The sequence below is a fragment of the Sinocyclocheilus grahami genome, unplaced genomic scaffold, assembly GCF_001515645.1.
Source record: "Sinocyclocheilus grahami isolate Dianchi unplaced genomic scaffold, SAMN03320097.WGS_v1.1 scaffold192.1, whole genome shotgun sequence".
Lineage (NCBI taxonomy): Eukaryota > Metazoa > Chordata > Actinopteri > Cypriniformes > Cyprinidae > Sinocyclocheilus > Sinocyclocheilus grahami.
Window position 1 is genome coordinate 769,713 of NW_015505371.1, and position 18,302 is coordinate 788,014.

The following is an 18,302-nucleotide window of genomic DNA, read 5'->3' on the forward strand; positions in this document are numbered from 1 at the left end:
CTGACTTGGATTCTTCACCCTCTTACCGGAATGACCGAAAGGCTCAGACAGAAATAGCCCTGTCACAATCTCACGCCAAGGCAGACATACAGCCATTGGATACTAAGAGCATATAAGCAAACACTCTGCTTTTCTCTTGAAGTTTACTCATAAGACACTGTGTTTGTACTTGGCTGCAATTCAGACTGCATCTGAGTAATTCATTAACAGTTCATATGTCTCTGCCTAAGTATGGGTCAGGCTTTATTTCCAAACAACTACTTGCTGAAAATAAATACATAAATAAATAAATACTGACCCCAAACTTTTTTAATGTAATGTATATTGTTAGGGTTAGGGTTAGGTTTAGGTTTATTCTTTTTTAAAAAGAAATGCTGTTATTTCTTATTTTTTATTCATCAAAGAATCCTGAAAAACATATCACAAGTTCCAAAAAGATTAAGCAGCACAACTGTTTCCCTCATTGATAATAAATCAGCATATTAGATTGATTTCTGAAAGATCATGTGACACTGAAGACTGGAGTAATGGCTGCTGAAAATTCAGCTTTCCATCACAGGAATAAATTACATTTTGAAGTAGTCCTAGGCTATATTAAAATCGAAAACCATTATTTTAAAATTGTATATATTTTTTGTTTTTACGATATTACAGTTTTTTTCTATATTTTTGATCAAATAAATGCAGCCTTGATGAGCATAAGAATCTTCTTCAAAAAACATAAAAAAAATCTTACTGATCCCAAACTTTGTTTACTTTTAGCTGGCTCCTATTTGTCCCAAAGGTACCAATGGTTTTCAGATATTGATCGACACTTATTGGTGCAGCTCTTGATGTCCCAGCAAAGTACTTCTATGTTTATGGTTTTATAAAGAAGCTAAAATATCTGACTATATAAAGAAAACTATGTGAATTGCATACCACAGAGGATCATGTGGCGTCAACATGACCTCTGCCATGATAGGGCAACACGTTCCATGTAGAATAACGATGTTTTTCATTCCTATTTAAATTTTCAATGCCAAATTTATTTGGATTCTTTTTATTTATTAAATGTATTCAAATTGAGTAGATCTTTAATCTCACAAATACTGTGCATTTGTTTCTCAAATAATCATCTTGACTCAAGAGTTTACAGGAATCGCCAAATGTGCTGCATATGCAGATCAGGAGGTGCACTGCAGATAATACCGTCTGAGAAACCAACGACTCGAGTCATAGTAATCCCATGCTTCACGTCGTTTATGAAAACTGGCGATCACGAGCCGTCAGCCGTGGACATTACATCATAGCTGCTGGTTCTCCTGAGCAGTCTGCGCCGCAGTCTTTACGCCAGAGAAGAACAGCTGATACTTGCACGGACGTTTCTCAGCAAGAGACAACGGACCACCGTCAGTCGGAGCTCGAGACTCCCTGTGATTAAGGTAAAACGCTGCTTTTGTTGTTATTATTATTTGTAACTATTCTTAGCGAGTGCATTGGAAAATAGTGGCATTTTATGATACATATTGTAGCATATAAATGCGCGTTTCATGGACAAATGGTAGCCTACCACTTTAATAACTTTAAGCGTTCACAGATTCTTTTCTACCGCTAAACTTTATATAGGATACACACTAAATTCTACCGATTAAACACATGTATGATGATTGAAAATGTGAAAAGTTAATTATTAACCAAAGGTCTTAAGATTATTATTGTAGTAAAGGTCTTTTTTATGTCATATCAGTTCAGCTGAGAGTAGTTTTCATTCATTTTTTTAATTATTAATTTCATTATAATTTATGGTTTTGCTGGTTGGGTGGAGCTGTGTGAATGTCTTTCTCAGACCTTGAAAGAATTCCTGACTCAGACCAGACAGAGAGGCATGCCTATTTTTGGACTCCACTGACACACATTTACTATTTTAAACAATACTGAAAAGTGCCTGTGATTTTTATTTATTTTATTTTATTTTGTTTTACAAAAGTCTGCAGAGTCCGAGTGCAAAATCAATAGGCTAATGCTTACACAACATACAAGAAGAAGTGAGACATTTTAATGAATTGTCATTGTGCAGCTTGCTGCTGCATCTTCCGCAAGTTTTGTGCACAACTTTGGCATTATAACAGAGAATACAATTTCCATTGGTGAACTGCAGACTGGACGTTCTTCCATCACTGAGTGTTCCCTGTTATTTATTTGCCTGATTTTATATATATATATATATATATATGTAGTGAAAGAGAGCATAGTATAAGTTCACCGGGTGGAGCCAAGAGTATCCTGTGGAAAATGTGGCTTTGCCTTCAGCGTTTAAACCTATAGGGAGTAGCAATGGTTTGAATTAGGAGGAAATCATTTTTTAGAGCATATGAACAGTTTTGGATACTCATAGGAGTGAACTTATGGAAACATTCCATAGACAGTTTGCTTCAGAAGCAATGTGTTTTGAACTACACTGCGAATAGAGGTTTCTGGATAATATATCTAACATGGTTTCCATTGTAGCTTATAGTAGGCATAACTCAGAAACTCAAGATTCTTAAAGTAATGAACTGCCATTTTTAAAAGCACAGTACATTTGGTCTTTAATCATACACAAGCTAAGGAAAGGCTAACGTGTTTTGTTTTGTTTCTTCTTAATTCTCTCTCCAGGTTCAAGACTATCATTCCATTGACAACCAGTAACTGATTAAACATGGGCAAAGTAAGCCAAAACGTCTAAATCAGTGTGTCTGCTTGCTTTATGTTGATGTAACGTTTGAATTTTGATCATGTAGCCACCAAGACGTGACCTTTGCCTTCTTTCTCATGGTAACGAATCTCGTTTTCCATCTATTGTAGTTCAGGGAGTATAGGATATCACAGTTTTCTTTATGAAATCTCAGAGGTGGATGAATTGCTCATTAAAAAATTAGATCTGTTGAGAACACCACAATGCCGCAAGTAGACCTGTGGTGGCTCAGTGGTGTTATTTTTTAGTTATTTTATTTTTGATATCTATCTTGTTTATATATAATTTTTTAAATAGTAGCAAAACCCTGCGATCCCCTAAAGCCGTATGGAAATGATGGATAGTAGCAAAACTATTATTAAAGCACACTAATAATTTATTAAACATTATATATTAGTGATGCTTGTAAAATGAAGCATCACTATTGGTATTGCTCTTATTAGGATTAGGGATATGAATAAACCTCTAGCCCTAAGTATTAAACATTGTTTGTGCTATGCACATGAATAATACATCAAAGCATTTCTTATATCGTAGAAGTGTGCCTGGCCGGATGTTTGTTTGCTGAGATAGGTGTTGCTAGGGGTCTGTTGCTGTAGACGTGGAACCCTACAGCTGCTGTGTTGAGTGATAGCTGCTGGACAGGCCTTGAGCATGTGCACAGAAGCATAGGGGCGAGGACTCTGGCTCTGTGCCCTACTAAGACACGCCAGCAAGACCAATATAATGGGGAATAATTGTCAGGAGACAGTGAGTGCTGAGGAGCTTTGAAAATGCACAGTCATGTAGCATTTATGCCCTGTCAGATGTGAGGTCTGCAGCTCTCTGAAGGAGAACGATCCCTCTATAGATTCAGTAGGGTTGAAAGTGTAAGGTTACAGACATTTAAGATGCATACAGGCTTTCTGTCTCTCTCTGTCACACACAAACTGACTTTTGCTGCTGACCATATCATACAACTGCTGCACTGACAGGTGTCAGCTGTCCACTCTATAGTCCCGCCTGGGTTTGGACTAAAGGCCAGATGAGGGAGAGTCTGATTGTTGGTGTAAAATTACATTTTGGGATTATATAAACACGTGTAGCCTGTCCCACCCATGAGCAACTTAAAATACATTTCTGAATTCAGTATAATGCGTGAGATATCAAGTATAATGTGTTTTTTTTTTGGAAAATATATTTGATATATTTATTATATATACACTACCGTTCAAAAGTTTTTAAAGAAATTAATACTTTTATTCAGGAAAGATCCATTAAATTTGACAGTTAGACTTACATTGTTACAAAATATTTATATTTCAAATATATGTGAATTTTCTATTTATCATATACCACAGTTGCCACAAAAACAAAAGCAGCAGAACTGCTTTTAACATTAATAATGTAAACAAATGTTTCTTGAGCACCAAATCAGCATATTAGAATGATTTCTGAAGTATCATGTGACACTGAAGACTGGAGTAATAGCTGTTAAAATTTAGCTTTGCATCACAGGAATATATTACATTTTAAAATTAAAACAGATATCTTAAATGTAGTGCTGTCAAATTGATTATTCGCGATTAATCGCATCCAAAATAAAAGTTTGTTTACATAATATATGTGTGTCCTGTGTATATTTATATGTATATATAAATACATACACATACATGTATATAATTGATTTGACAGCACTACTTAAATTGCCATAATATTTCACAATATTACTGTTTATTGTATTTAAAATGTTTTTTTTTTGATAAATGCAAAATTATGTTTGTGTAAGATTTTTTTTCTTGTTTGGATAGATATTTAAGTAAAATTGTTTGGCCTTCCTCTTATGACAATGAAAGAAAACATTTAGAATGTTTATTATTCATTGGGTTTGATAAGATTCATCTTGCGACTCTTGGTTTACCGTTCAGTAAAAATTACGACTAAACATCTATAATTTTTGCTATAGGAATTTAGAGGTACAATTGCAGATCAACCTGACTTTGATGCGGGCAGTGATGCAGAGGCCCTCTATAATGCCATGAAAGGCTTTGGTGAGTGTCAGGACTTCTCAACTATAAATATTTAATATGAAGCCAGTGACTGCTATGATATGTCCATATAATCACTTAAAACTATTCTCTGTTGTGTCACAGGAAGTGACAAGGAAGCCATCTTAGACCTGATTACCTCGCGAAGCAATGCTCAGAGGCAGGAGATCCGTGCTGCCTACAAATCACAATATGGGAAGGTACTGGAAAATCTCCAGCAAACATTCAATAAATGGAGAAAAGGCTTATAGAACAAAATGTGCTCGATCAAAAATACATTATTTGACAGGATTTAATTGATGATCTGAAATACGAGCTGACAGGGAAGTTTGAACGTCTGATTGTGGGTTTGATGAGACCTCCAGCCTATCATGATGCCAAAGAAATCAAGGATGCCATTAAGGTATGTAAGAATCTAGATGCTTTGAGAGTTTGAGACTTTCAGTTTAAATGTGCAGTGCTTGGCTGATTGCACTGAAATGTACTATTCAAATGCATGGCCTGCACAGATAGTTGTATTCAGATAGATGTGTTATGTTGTAGTATTTCATTCTGTCTTTAATATTTTCTGAAAATATTTTGAATTATTATATTTTTTTCAATATAATAACAAAATGGCTACAGGATTTGTGTTCTATACAATACTTATCTGTCAATCAGCTAAACTGAACAGAATAGTGACTAACAACCTAATCTCTAAGCATCATTCATTAAAAGACCAATTACAGTATCGGCTATATTCTCTGTTATTTACTGCATGTTTTGTCCTGTGAATCTGTTTTGCTGTTGCTATCATTAGGATACGGTAAGTGATTTTCCTTATTTAATTAAATGGTGATAGTTAGGCCAGTTCTTTAGGGACTGTTAACCATTTTATCATCTGTATGGCTGTGAAAATGAAAAAGGATTCAGCCAATCAGGACGTCAGTAATAGAAAACATGGAAAAAATGGCTGACAATCCCTTTGGAAAAGAAATAGATTTTTACATATTTAATATTTATTAATCACAAATGTAGAAACTGCTTTGTTTCAATTCTTAATGTTGAGTTTACACTTAAATTGCTGTTTATTGCAGATTTTAACTGCTTTCTGCAAATGCCTTGTTACCATAAGAGACTGCAGGGTTTGAAAAATGTTTACTAACACTGTCCTATATGACAAAATAATCGTCTGTCATTTGAACACATATTCAATGTTGTACTGTAATTTCTCTATGCCATTTCAGTAAATGCACTCATATCCCTCTGAATAATTATACTAGCTGACTGTACATTATCCTGTACAAATAGATTTTCAAATGAAAGAGACAGAGTATGTGATTTGTGCTCAGTAATTGACCCTCTTGCTGTGCTTTAAAGGGAGCAGGAACAGATGAGAAATGTTTGATTGAAATTCTCACTTCAAGAACCAATGAGCAGATTCATAATCTGGTGGCAGCATACAAAGATGGTGAGTTTTACATTTTTTTTTTACAAAAGTTAACAAGAAACCAACTGAGGCAAAGCCTGACTCTGCGATTGTTCATAGCATATGGCAGAGACCTTGAAGAGGATGTTATAGGGGACACATCTGGACATTTTAAGAAGATGCTGATTGTTTTGCTTCAGGTGAGTCATATATTAGATCTTTTTTTTACAATACAGTTTAGTGACAAATGTGATGCGTGTGTGTGTTTATTAATGGTGATTGTCCTGTTTCTCAGGGGACCAGAGAGGAAGATGATGTTGTTAGTGAAGACCTTGTGGAGCAAGATGCTCAAGTGAGTGTGAATATTAAAATATTAGACTTAGAACTACACTGTAAAAAATTCATGTGAAATCTACAGGAATTTACTGTGTTTGTTCACAGGAAATTACTGTATACTAGTTCACAGTAGAATACCGTAGTTTCAGTCAAAATTGCAGTAATGTAAGAAGTACCGTGAGTGTCACAGTAACCAGCGATGTCTTGCAGAAAATCACAGTAATTTCCAATGTATTGTAGAAAACACAATAACTAATTATGTACTGTAGAAAATCACAGTAATTACCAATGTATTGTAGAAAATACAACAAGCAATTATGTACTGTAGAAAATTACAGTAACCAACAATGTGCTGTAAAAAAATAATGGATATTATTTATATCCAGCTTAGTTTTCACAAGAGAGTACAGGAAGCAAATGTATTCTTTAATAAAAATAAAAATAAAAAAAGACCAGAAGGTCATCAAGATTTTGTTTTCATTTATCATTCTTCACATCTAGCAATAAGTGAAGAATGATAAATTAAGCTTGTTATAATGATGAGCAGTTAACTGTGACTGTTGATAAATGAATATTTATATTTAAATTGTGCAACATGCATTATTTATTTCATATTCATTTTTATTTTTTTTATTCATTTGGGCTGAACCAATATAACTAAACAGCAATGGAACCTGTCGGTACCGATAGTCTAGTGGTTAGCGCACAGACATATAGTGCAACTGTGTCTCTGGCGACCTGTGTTCGATTCCTGGCTTAAGGTCCTTTGCCGATCACATTCCTCACCAATCGCTACACTGTCCTGTGTAATAAGCACAAAAAAAGTTGCACTTGCAAATTAGTGAGTTTTACTTTACAGTTACATGTTTGCTACTGTAAATGAAAACAGCGAAAATATGGTTATTTCTTCTACAGTAAGTTACTTGTCACTAGCTGCCAGTTAATTACTGTAGTTCTTTTCTACAGTAAGTTACTTGTCACTTGCTGCCAGTTAATTACTGTAGTTCTTTTCTACAGTAAATTACTTGTCACTTGCTGCGGGTTAATTACTGTGCTTTTTATACACTAAGTTACTTGTCACTTGCTGCCAGTTAATTACTGTGAATTTCACAGTCAGTTTCTTACAGTGTAGCTATAAAATACGATCGGTTTCAAACAGATCACTGGATAAATTATACTACAAATCAATATTATGTTGATTCTGATTGGTCTGTTGTGACATTCTCTGGTCAAATGTTTTTTTACAATGAGTGTATAACTCTGCGGCCTCTTTCTTCCCACATAAAGAAAATAAAACTTAAAGGTGCGATAGGTGATTGTCTTCAGAAACATTTTTTGTTATGCTGGTTGAAAGTCTCTTTACATTCCGATAGCAAACATTAAGTTAAGTGGTCTAAATGTATTTATATGTATTTATTTATATATTCTGTGGAAGGTGTAGGAGCAAGAAATGTTCGGTCCGAACATTGTGAAAGGCTTTCCTACCTGCCTGTCAAAATATGTATTTGCATACCTCTGCGCACCCTGTTCGCGCAGACAGGGCATTCACTTACGCTGTGCAGACAGAGCGAGAATGGCAGGCAAACAACAACAACCTGACCTTCCTTCCTTCCTTGGTATTGTACTGTTACTAACTGTACTATAAAGTTTCTCATTAGTAATGTTGTCTCTGGGCATCTGGTCTGTGCGCGTTCATGCGTTCAGGAGGCGTGGCTTTGGACAGTGATTTGCAGGGAGGGTGGGACGTACGCTTTCAGTGCTATCAGGCTAAAGTTAGCATTTTCCAAGATGTCCTACTGCACCTTTAACTGAATATTCTATGCTTATTTACGTATTTATTTGACTCTTTAGTGCATAAAGGATACAGGAAATCTATGCAGTATAATAACATACCCTACCATGCAACATATCTAGTGTGTTTTTGACCTCCTGACTTGCATCTTGAAAGAATGATTGTGTGTAATCTCACTGTAGGACCTGTATGACGCAGGAGAGGCACAGTGGGGCACAGACGAGGCCAAATTCATCATGCTGCTGGGAAACCGAAGTGTGACCCATTTGCAGTTGGGTATGAGAACCACAGCCACACACTGGACACAGAGATTTCTGCTGACTAACACCCCTCCTCCACTACACAATCTCTCTTCTGTGTCTGTAGCCCTCCTCACTGCACCGCTGATTAAATTTGACCATCAGGTTGCTGCTTTTAAAATCTGAAAGAGAGTGTGTAATGCAACAAACAAAACCATTGTGCAATGACCTAATTGTGATTATGCAAGATGTACCACTGTGCAATATCATGATTGTTAATGAATTTAGATTATTAATGGTTAAAATTAATTGCAATATTCGGATTACCCAATGTAACATAGATAAATTCTGTGTGATGTAACAGCAAATGTATGATTGTGCTTTTCAGTATTTGATGAATACCAGAAAATTGCTGAGAGCTCTATTGAGGACAGTATTAAGAGTGAGCTCTCCGGAGACTTTGAAAGACTGATGTTGGCTGTTGGTAAGCTTTGGCACCATGCAATCAATACCTGAAAACTCACTGCTGCATTTTCTCTAAGATCTGCTTTTTTCTTTATCTCCCATAGTTCAGTGCATCAGAAGTAAGCCCATGTACTTTGCCAAACGCCTTTACAAATCCATGAAGGTAGTGTTACCTGTTATAATGAATTGTAATGGAGTAAAATTGGTTTTATCAATACATTGTCATTTTCCCCATTTGTCTGCAGGGCCTGGGCACAGCTGATAACACTCTGATCCGCATTATGGTCTCCCGCTCTGAAATTGACATGTTGGACATCAGAGAGTGCTTCAGACTGCGCTATGAGAAATCTCTGTACAATATGATTCAGGTGTAACCACATCAAAATCCAGACTTTTCTTCATTCTCTCAGCGCGTAATGTGCATTACATTTATCATTGTTTGAAATAATTTCCAATAGTGAAGCTTTTCTCCTTGACCTTATAAATGCATTTGTCATTTGTTATGTAGTTACATAGGAAATATGGTTTATTTATGTGGTAGGTGCATTCTTACATTGATGGCTCATATTTTAAATGTTACCCACAGTGTACACATTGTGTGTGTTTGTAAATAAAATAGTAAACAATATATTCTGCCATGTGTTTACGCAACAGGATGATACATCTGGCGAGTACAAGCGCACCCTGCTGAACCTGTGTGGAGGAGATGATGAGTAAGCATTTTTAAGGGTCTTAAAGTGTGTCATTTTATTACATTTGAAAAATCCTAGCTTTATATGCAGAGATAACTATAAGTGAGCCATTCAAAGGCCGATTCCTCTTAAAAACGTAAAGGGATAGTTCACACAAAAATGAAACTTAATTACGCACCCTCATGGCGAGCTCTTGGATTTCATCAAAAATATCTAAAAAAAAATTCTGAAGATGAATGAAGGTCTTACGGGTTGGAACAACATGAGAGTGAGTAATTAATGAGAGAATTTTCATTTTTGGGTGAACTATCCCTTTAAGTAATTATTTTCTAAAATTGTATTTAATGATTTTAGTGGTGCAGGAATCAGAAAATTCACCTTGTAACTTTGAGTCTTGGCTTAAAGAGTCTTTAAATCAGTGTTGCAGTAACTATGAACATTCAGTAGAGAGAGCCATTGGTCCATCATTAAACAGGACAACATATAGTATCCACAGTTTTGGATATTTAGAAACAAGACATGAGTTTCTATATATACTTTCTTTAAATGTTCTTTTAATGCACGCTACCATTCAAAAGTTTGAGGTCAGTACATTTTTATGGTTTTCTTATGTTAGTCTCTTATGCTCACCAAGGCTACATTTATTTGATGAAACATACAGTAAAACAGTAATATTGTGAAATATTATTACAATAAAATTTTCTATTTAAATAGAAAATGTAATTTATTCCTGGCACAGCTAAATTTTTAGCATCCATTACTCCAATCTTCAGTGTCACATGACATCATTCTAATCATTCTAAACATCATTCATTTAGTGCTCAAGAAACATTTCTTATTATTATCAATGTTGAAAACAGTTGTGCTGCTTAATATTTTCGTGGAAGCCATGATATATATTTTTTTAGGATTCTGTGATGAATAGAAAGTTCTGCATCCATTACTCCAATCTTCAGTGTCACATGACATCATTCTAAACATCATTCATTTAGTGCTCAAGAAACATTTCTTATTATTATCAATGTTGAAAACAGTTGTGCTGCTTAATATTTTCGTGGAAGCCATGATATATATTTTTTTAGGATTCTGTGATGAATAGAAAGTTCAATAGAACAGCAATAATTTGAAATAGAAATCTTTTGTAACATTATAAATGTATTTTTTGATCGATTTAATGCATCCTTGCTGACCCCAAACTTTCAAACAGTGGTGTATTTATGTACTGTACCTCCATAACATACTTTATTATATCATTTAGATGTTCTTGCAGATTTCAGTAAACCAGGGCCAGAGATCAAGAATTGAAGCTATTTTGTTTTTGTCAAGCCCTCAATCCACACATTGTTATTTTGTCAGCACAAAAGACTAAAGAGCTGTTTGTTTCTCAGTATTGCAGGGGAGTTCTTCCCAGAGGCTGCACAGATTGCCTACAAGATGTGGGAAATCAGCGCCATGACCAAAGTCCAGGTTAGAGACCCCCACGTTTTCTCTCAGCGGCATGCATCGTATTACTCTCTGCTCCGGCCAAGCTAGAGTTGATAACTGTGTCATGCACCCTAAACATACAGCGGAGCTTTTGTCTGTGCACAGATAGCATCTGAATGCCACTCGGTTTACTAATCAGAGTCTTGATTTGCTGCCAGTTCCTGTGACACTTTCCCAGTCACTCCATCCCACAGATCTCAGTGTGTCCGTATGTGTGCTTGTGCTGCTGATGTGATGTTGCTGTTAATCAGTTTTACAAATATGCACTGATAGATCAGTGTTAAAGAGTGTGCCTGTCTTTTTTAATTTGTAAGTGTATCATTTTGTCTTTCCTATCCATCACTAGTTAAGAGGAACTGTGCGACCATATCAAAATTTTGACCCCGCAAGTGATGCTCAAGCTCTGAGAAAAGCAATGAAGGGATTTGGTGCGTAAAAACACAGTATGTTATGGTTAATAGAATGCATTAGCCAAAGATACTATGAACTGCAAATATAATATATGATTTCCTGTTATTTTTCAGGAACTGATGAAGATACTATTATTGACATTGTGACGCACAGGAGCAATGCACAGAGACAGGAGATCAGACAGACCTTTAAATCTCTTTTGGGACGGGTACGACACAGTCCTGCCTAGTTTTGTTCCCAATTGAACAGAATGCATTACTGTGGTAACTGTAAATGTGTGTGCATTTGGTATTTTGCTGATTTATAAAGTTGTTTTCCATCAGGAACTCATGGCTGACCTAAAATCAGAACTGTCCAAAAACCTTGAAAGACTCATCCTGGGTCTCATGATGACTCCAGCAGAGTTTGACGCTAAGATGATGAAGAAAGCCATGGAGGTACAGAGAATAAAATTGTAACGGCACAATGGAACCAAACAGAAATCTAATTTGAGCCATAGAAAAGGCTGTTTCATCATTTAAGCAGATCGACCTGCTTTTGCTATTAACCTCTGTGCTCGTTTGTTCACTGGGGGTCAGTCACCTGTCCAAACAAGAGCAGAGGTGATAGTCTCTTTTTACAAGGACTGTTTGCTTTCATGTTGAGTTTCACTGGGTTAGTAAAGAAATTAAGTTAAAAGCAATATTTTAGTCATATGCATATGAGTTTACACATAATAATCTAAAGCAATTTGGTATGAAATACCATGTTTATGCTTAAATAGATTAATTAAATTTTTTTTAAAATAGGGCGCAGGAACCGATGAACATTCATTGATTGAGATCCTGGTCACCAGGAGCAACCAGGAGATTCAGGAGATGTGCTCTGCCTATCAGAATGGTAAATAAAAACCTTGCTTTATATGTAATAATGCATTGTCCAGCAGGCGGCGCTATTTATCTAAACCAGGGGTAGGCAAGTTCGGTCCTAGAGAGCCACAGTCCTGCAGAGTTCAGCTCCAACCCTGAAAAAAAACTCACCTGCCTATAGCAAGTAATCCCGAAGACATTGATTAGCTTATTTCAGGTGTGTCTGATTAGGGTTGGAGCTGAACTCTGCAGGACTGCGGCTCTCTAGGACCGAACTTACCTACCCCTGATCCAGGCTAATCAGAGAAAAAAAATCTGTGTAATGGGGCATTTACTACAACTTGAAGAATCATGTATTTACAGATCTCTGTATCACTGTATGTCTACCCATATATATTAATTTTCCTTTGCATAGCCTATAAAAAAAGTTTGGAGGATGCCATCGCATCAGATACATCTGGGAAATTCAAACGGATCCTGATATCTTTGGCACAGGTACATCTACACAGTTCTTGCATCCAAACACTGACTCACAGTTCATACATTGTGCTTTATAAACTTTATTACTATAAACTACTTTAATCTGATGCTGTTTGTCAGGGAGCCCGTGAGGAGGGTCCAGTAGACATGGCCAGGGCCTTGGAGGATGCCCAAGTAAGTGTGAAAAACTTATTAAAAAACTGTCAACTTTTGTCTTTTGTTTACCAAGTATAAAGGAAATGCCAGAGAATTATCATAAGATTTAGTTTTTCTCTACAATGTAAGGTACTGGCAGATGCATGCAATGCAGACTCCGATGACATGGAGGACAAGTTCATGAGCATTCTGTGCACGAGGAGTTTTCCTCACCTGAGGAAAGGTAATGCAGACACATGTTTGCTACTGGTACACGTGCTAATACATGTTTTCATGAACGCTCCAGCCAACATTCACTATATCTCCTCCAGTGTTCCAGGAATTTGTGAGGTGCAGCAACAAAGATTTCGAACAGATCATAAAGAAGGAGATGTCAGGAGACTTTAAAAATGCCATGTTTGCTATTGGTAAGAACTTTGTCAGTACAATGACCATGCATCAGGAAAAAAAAATGCTTATTTTATTTTGACAAATTACTTTGAATTAGATTTTTTTTTATAATACAGGGGTCATATCATCATGAAATCAGAAATGAATTTGAGTTCAGCATACTATCAAAATTAGTTGTGATTGAATGATGAATTAAATTAAAATAATAAATGTAATTAAGTTTTAGTTAATTTTGTGATGTGCTCTTATCATTTTTATATTTCTTATAGTTCTATTAGCTTTCATTTGTTTTTATTTCAGTTTTAGTAGTTTTTATAATTCATTAAACTTTAAAACTTATTTCAGTTAGTTTTTAGATTTTTAATTGAAGTCATCTAAAATGTTCTAATATTGAAGTTATCTAATATTTAATCATTTTCATCTAATATTTATATTTAAATTTATTTTAGCTTTATTTCAATTAACAAAACACATTTTTTTAAGTTGTAGATTTCGTTTTAGTTAACAATAACAACACTTTGTCAGGGTAACAAATTTAATTTATATTTAATTTAATATTTAATTTAAGGCTGTGAGTGATAAAAGTACAGTTCATTCAATGGACTGTACTGTTGTTTAACAACATACCAATTGTTCAGCTGAAGAAACATCTTTCTGAAAAAAAAAAAAACTTTCAGTAGACAAAAACACCATAAAACAGTTTTGGAAGTTGTGAAAACTACATGATGTAGGACCTTTATACAGTGTTCCTCTGTAAAGACTGTAAGTCTATCCTTCACAGCCTTGTTTTCATCCACATTAAATTCAATATTATGTCTAACCTGATTAAGGTTTATAACAAAGCTGCATACATTGTATACATGCAGTAAAACTGCTACTCATTTTATATGCGAAGAGGTCATCTTAAAGTCTTAAAATTAAATGATGACTCTATTTTCTAACACAAAATCTTGACGTTAAACGTTATAAGGTGTGTATGATATGACTCCTTTAACAATTACATTAGCAAGCAGTGACATTTCTGATCACGTTTTACATACAAAAAGATCATATGACTCCATTCATCTTAAAAAATAGCAATTACACGTGTATATTTTCCAGTGCGGAGTGTGAAGAATCAGCCATCCTACTTTGCTGACCGATTGTACAAAGCCATGAAGGTAAAAGTGCATTATGTAATACACTTTCCTCAACATCTGTCTGTGAGCAGGAGGAACTATCTCAAACAGCTGATTTAGGCCAAGAACATGACATCAGTCAACTCAACGTGCCCATAGAACAAGAAAAAAATCACAACTCGGGTTTCTTTAATATCTTAATTTTTTCTCTTAGACAGCAATGATATGAAAGTGAGAGCAAATGAAGGTTTTTGTCACACATATTTCAATAATGTCTCAAACTCTGCTCAGATTTGATATGATACAAGCAAAAGTCAGAGATCTCAAAACTCAGACATGTGTCATGATTTTTCATCCTACTCTGACTCCTACTGTCTCATAAGAACAATCTGAGTTGATACTGAAATAAAACATAACTGAGGACTCAAATAAGCTCCTTAGCTGATCTCTGAGCAAAATCTTTACTCTTGAGTGATGAATTACAGACACTGATTAAAATCATGCTTTACTGAGTAAGTCGCTCACTATGAACTGAAACTTGATTTATGGTCTTAGTTTTTGTGGGCTGAACACACTTATGTAAAGCAACAGTCATGCAGAGCTCATCTGATGACGGCATATCTAATCCAGCAATGGTTCTCAGGCTTGATTATGAGTCACAGGCCCAGTGATGAGCATCTGCACTATTGCTGATGCTTTGCTTCATAAGCATCGCACAGATCAGCGGTCAGGCCAGAGTTTCCTAAGTGCTGTGACTTTCCCTGCAGGGCCTGGGAACAGACGACAGGGCTCTTATCCGTATCATGGTGTCCCGCTCTGAGATTGACCTCTTCAACATCCGCAAAGAGTTCAAAGAAACCCATGACGCCACTTTGCATGAATTCATCCAGGTAGAAACGCTTGTTGTAAGTTGTGTGTTCCTTCTCATACATCCTGCATGCATTTGTGCAAGTATTACTGGTGCGATCAGACGAAAAGAGAGTTGTGTAGATATTGTGTTTTGTCTTACTGTAGGTGTTGCACATCCTCTTTTGGTTAAGTCGAGGGGAACAGAGTGTTTGACAGGTTCCTGCGGTGTACTCGCTCGACTCAGCTGTTTAGGAATTTCCCCAGCATGCTTGACTTCCTCTCAGTGTGCTGATTCTGATTGGTGGAGAGAAAGGAGACAGGAAGTGTTCAGTAACAGGTCTATACTGGCTCTGTAGTCAAAACTCCCTGTAACAACAATAAATTATACATTTTATGCCATTTTTGGGCTTATTTTGCTATTAGTTGGGCCAGTAGGCAAATAAACCAACCGCAAAACAAGCTAATGCATAATTTTAATTCAAATCATATATATATATATATATATATATATAAAAATCAAAAATAACAGCATGATTTATTTTTAGATGCTTGCAGATAAAGCATGCTGAGAACAAGTCTGTGAGTGTGTTTTTAAGGTGTGTGTGTCAAAAGATTTATTGTTTTGTAGAATTGTGTGGTTTCATAGCATTCTCATTCGCAATTTCAAGCATTATTTCCATGGAAATGCACTTTAGTCTATGAAGGAAGGAAAGTGATCTGTTGCTCTCACTGCTCGTACAGTTATCATGAAAGTTTATACAAAATGCTCTGTAATTACGTAATGCAGTGAATTTCATAATGGCTTAATATCATTATGCAACACCAAACTTCCACTGATATGATTACGATGTACGTTCACCAAGTTATTGGTTATGCTTTTATGCTTTATTCCAAAATGTTTGGTCTCACCAAATCATATTCTTTTTTTTTCAGGGTGACACATCAGGAGACTATCGTAAAACCCTTTTGATTATCTGTGGAGGTGAGGATTAGAACACTGTCCGTTGTCCTGGATCTGTCAATGTACGTTCACCAAGTTATTGGTTATGCTTTTATGCTTTATTCCAAAATGTTTGGTCTCACCAAATCATATTCTTTTTTTTCAGGGTGACACATCAGGAGACTATCGTAAAACCCTTTTGATTATCTGTGGAGGTGAGGATTAGAACACTGTCCGTTGTCCTGGATCTGTCACATGATCTTCATGTCTAGTAACCAGTGGACTGTGTTCCCATTTGTTGTTTGGGAGATGCTAGTCAACATACAGTCTTTGTGCCCTCTGCTGCTGCTGCCATGCCTATGCCAAAGCTAATGAGTAATGACCTATGCAGAAGCCACACCTTCTCCTATTTTTTGAAGTCGTGCACTAAATAAATTTTTTTAGAGTTAAAAGCACTTTTTATGGTGTTACCGTACTACTAGTGCTTTATTTGTTACCCAACATCCTGTTTAAATTGATCACCCCAGAAATAAAAGACGCGATCGTGTTTCAGTTTGTGTTGTTAAATGGTCACCAATGTTGTTGTTTTTTAATACCAAAAGTTGCTTCAAATCTAGTACAAAATGTGGTGATATGCTTCTGAACACAGTACCATGTTTATCATACAAAAGTCAACAAATAAAATTAATTACTATAGGTGCGGTCACAATTTATGTTGCTCAGCGAGTTTTCATAGGTGAAATCCAGTCATTTCCACATGATTAGGAATTTCGGTTCAGGGTAAAATATTCCCACACGCAGATTTTGCAACAGGTTTAAGTTGGTCACTTACACTGTTGACAATAGACAATGGACCTTGTGACCACACCTTTAGTATTTTCATGAATTGCATATGTTCATCGATTTGCACAATTATTATTATGATATACTCTATAGGCTGAATAGGAAAACTGACAATTTAGTTTTTTAAGGCCCATTCACTCCATGGATGATAAATATAAAAATAAAGATGTAGTTAAAAAAATTGTTCTGAATTTTAAAAGAATAAAGTTAAGTCCACACCACAACTAAATGATAACGGCACAGAGGAAAGATATAGTTGGAATCACTTTCAGAATGATTTTTCTCCCCAGCTGATGAACACTACAAACTTTGACAGCCAATCAGAATCTATCCTGCTTTCTCGAACATTTAATGCAACGGAACGTTGTGGACACTAATTTAGTTAACGTTATAGTTATCGTTTTTGGTGTGAACAGGCATTTAATGATGTAGCAGCCAATATTTCCCAAAACAAACTGTTGTTAGTTCAGATCAAGTTTATGCCCACTTAAGGAAAAATCTTATTTTTATGTAGAATGGGTCATGTATTCTTTTATTCTGTGTAGTTAGTGCAGGTGACAAATTAATTTTCAGTTGACAACAGAAGATACAGGAAAAACGTTCCTACTTTTTAAAAGCTGGACAGTTTTGCTCTTCTACCTGTGCTTGATTATATAAGTAGTTGCATTTAATTATTTGCATTTGACATAGATTTTCTACTGATGTTCGTGACCCTTTGATCCAAAAAAATGGAAACCACTGGCCTAAAACATCAAGTATTTCTTTCAGCAGAGGATGCTTTTCACGTCCTTATTTTCATTAGTGGTCTGAATAGCTGATTCGCCCAGATCAGTCATTAACTTTATTTACATTACAGATGCACCACATTAGGAAATTCCCTCCTGTTGTAATCTATGTAACTCTGTTCTTAATAGGAAATATCTGGTAATAAATTGCAGATGGTAAATGTGATATTTGATGTTCGGTAGATTTGATTTACTTTTCAAAAGATAAATCATGCATTATGATGTTGATTAAAAAAGTAAAATGATGTTCTAAAAATGAAGAGAAAATACAGGGCTTGATAGTACTTGCTGAACCTTAGTGTCTGCCCTAAATACATTGCAT

The 18,302-nt window shown here is 35.6% G+C and overlaps 1 protein-coding gene across 3 annotated transcripts; it reads left to right on the forward strand.

The window, feature by feature from the left end:
• The first annotated feature begins 1,197 nt into the window (after nucleotides 1-1,197).
• On the forward strand, nucleotides 1,198-18,292 carry anxa6 (annexin A6). Of its 3 annotated transcripts, none has more exons than XR_001610207.1 (27): nucleotides 1,198-1,424; nucleotides 2,638-2,689; nucleotides 4,662-4,746; nucleotides 4,849-4,943; nucleotides 5,033-5,146; nucleotides 5,543-5,548; nucleotides 6,103-6,193; nucleotides 6,272-6,351; nucleotides 6,447-6,503; nucleotides 8,462-8,555; nucleotides 8,907-9,002; nucleotides 9,088-9,146; nucleotides 9,229-9,351; nucleotides 9,638-9,696; nucleotides 11,064-11,142; nucleotides 11,507-11,588; nucleotides 11,685-11,779; nucleotides 11,895-12,008; nucleotides 12,360-12,450; nucleotides 12,835-12,914; nucleotides 13,020-13,073; nucleotides 13,185-13,278; nucleotides 13,367-13,462; nucleotides 14,547-14,605; nucleotides 15,331-15,453; nucleotides 15,578-15,749; nucleotides 16,346-16,407. XR_001610207.1 is itself a non-coding variant. In XM_016285094.1 (27 exons), exons 2-26 carry the CDS (start codon nucleotides 2,681-2,683, stop codon nucleotides 16,403-16,405), a joined length of 2,010 nt encoding a protein of 669 aa, XP_016140580.1. In that variant the 5' UTR covers nucleotides 1,198-1,424; nucleotides 2,638-2,680; the 3' UTR covers nucleotides 16,406-16,427; nucleotides 16,601-18,292. The 3 variants fall into 3 exon arrangements, 2 of the variants coding, with proteins under 2 accessions (XP_016140580.1, XP_016140581.1); XM_016285094.1 differs by lacking the exon at nucleotides 15,578-15,749 and adding an exon at nucleotides 16,601-18,292 and having other exon boundaries at nucleotides 15,331-15,468; nucleotides 16,346-16,427; XM_016285095.1 differs by lacking the exons at nucleotides 15,578-15,749; nucleotides 16,346-16,407 and adding an exon at nucleotides 16,519-18,292.
• Nucleotides 18,293-18,302: the final 10 nt, after the last annotated feature.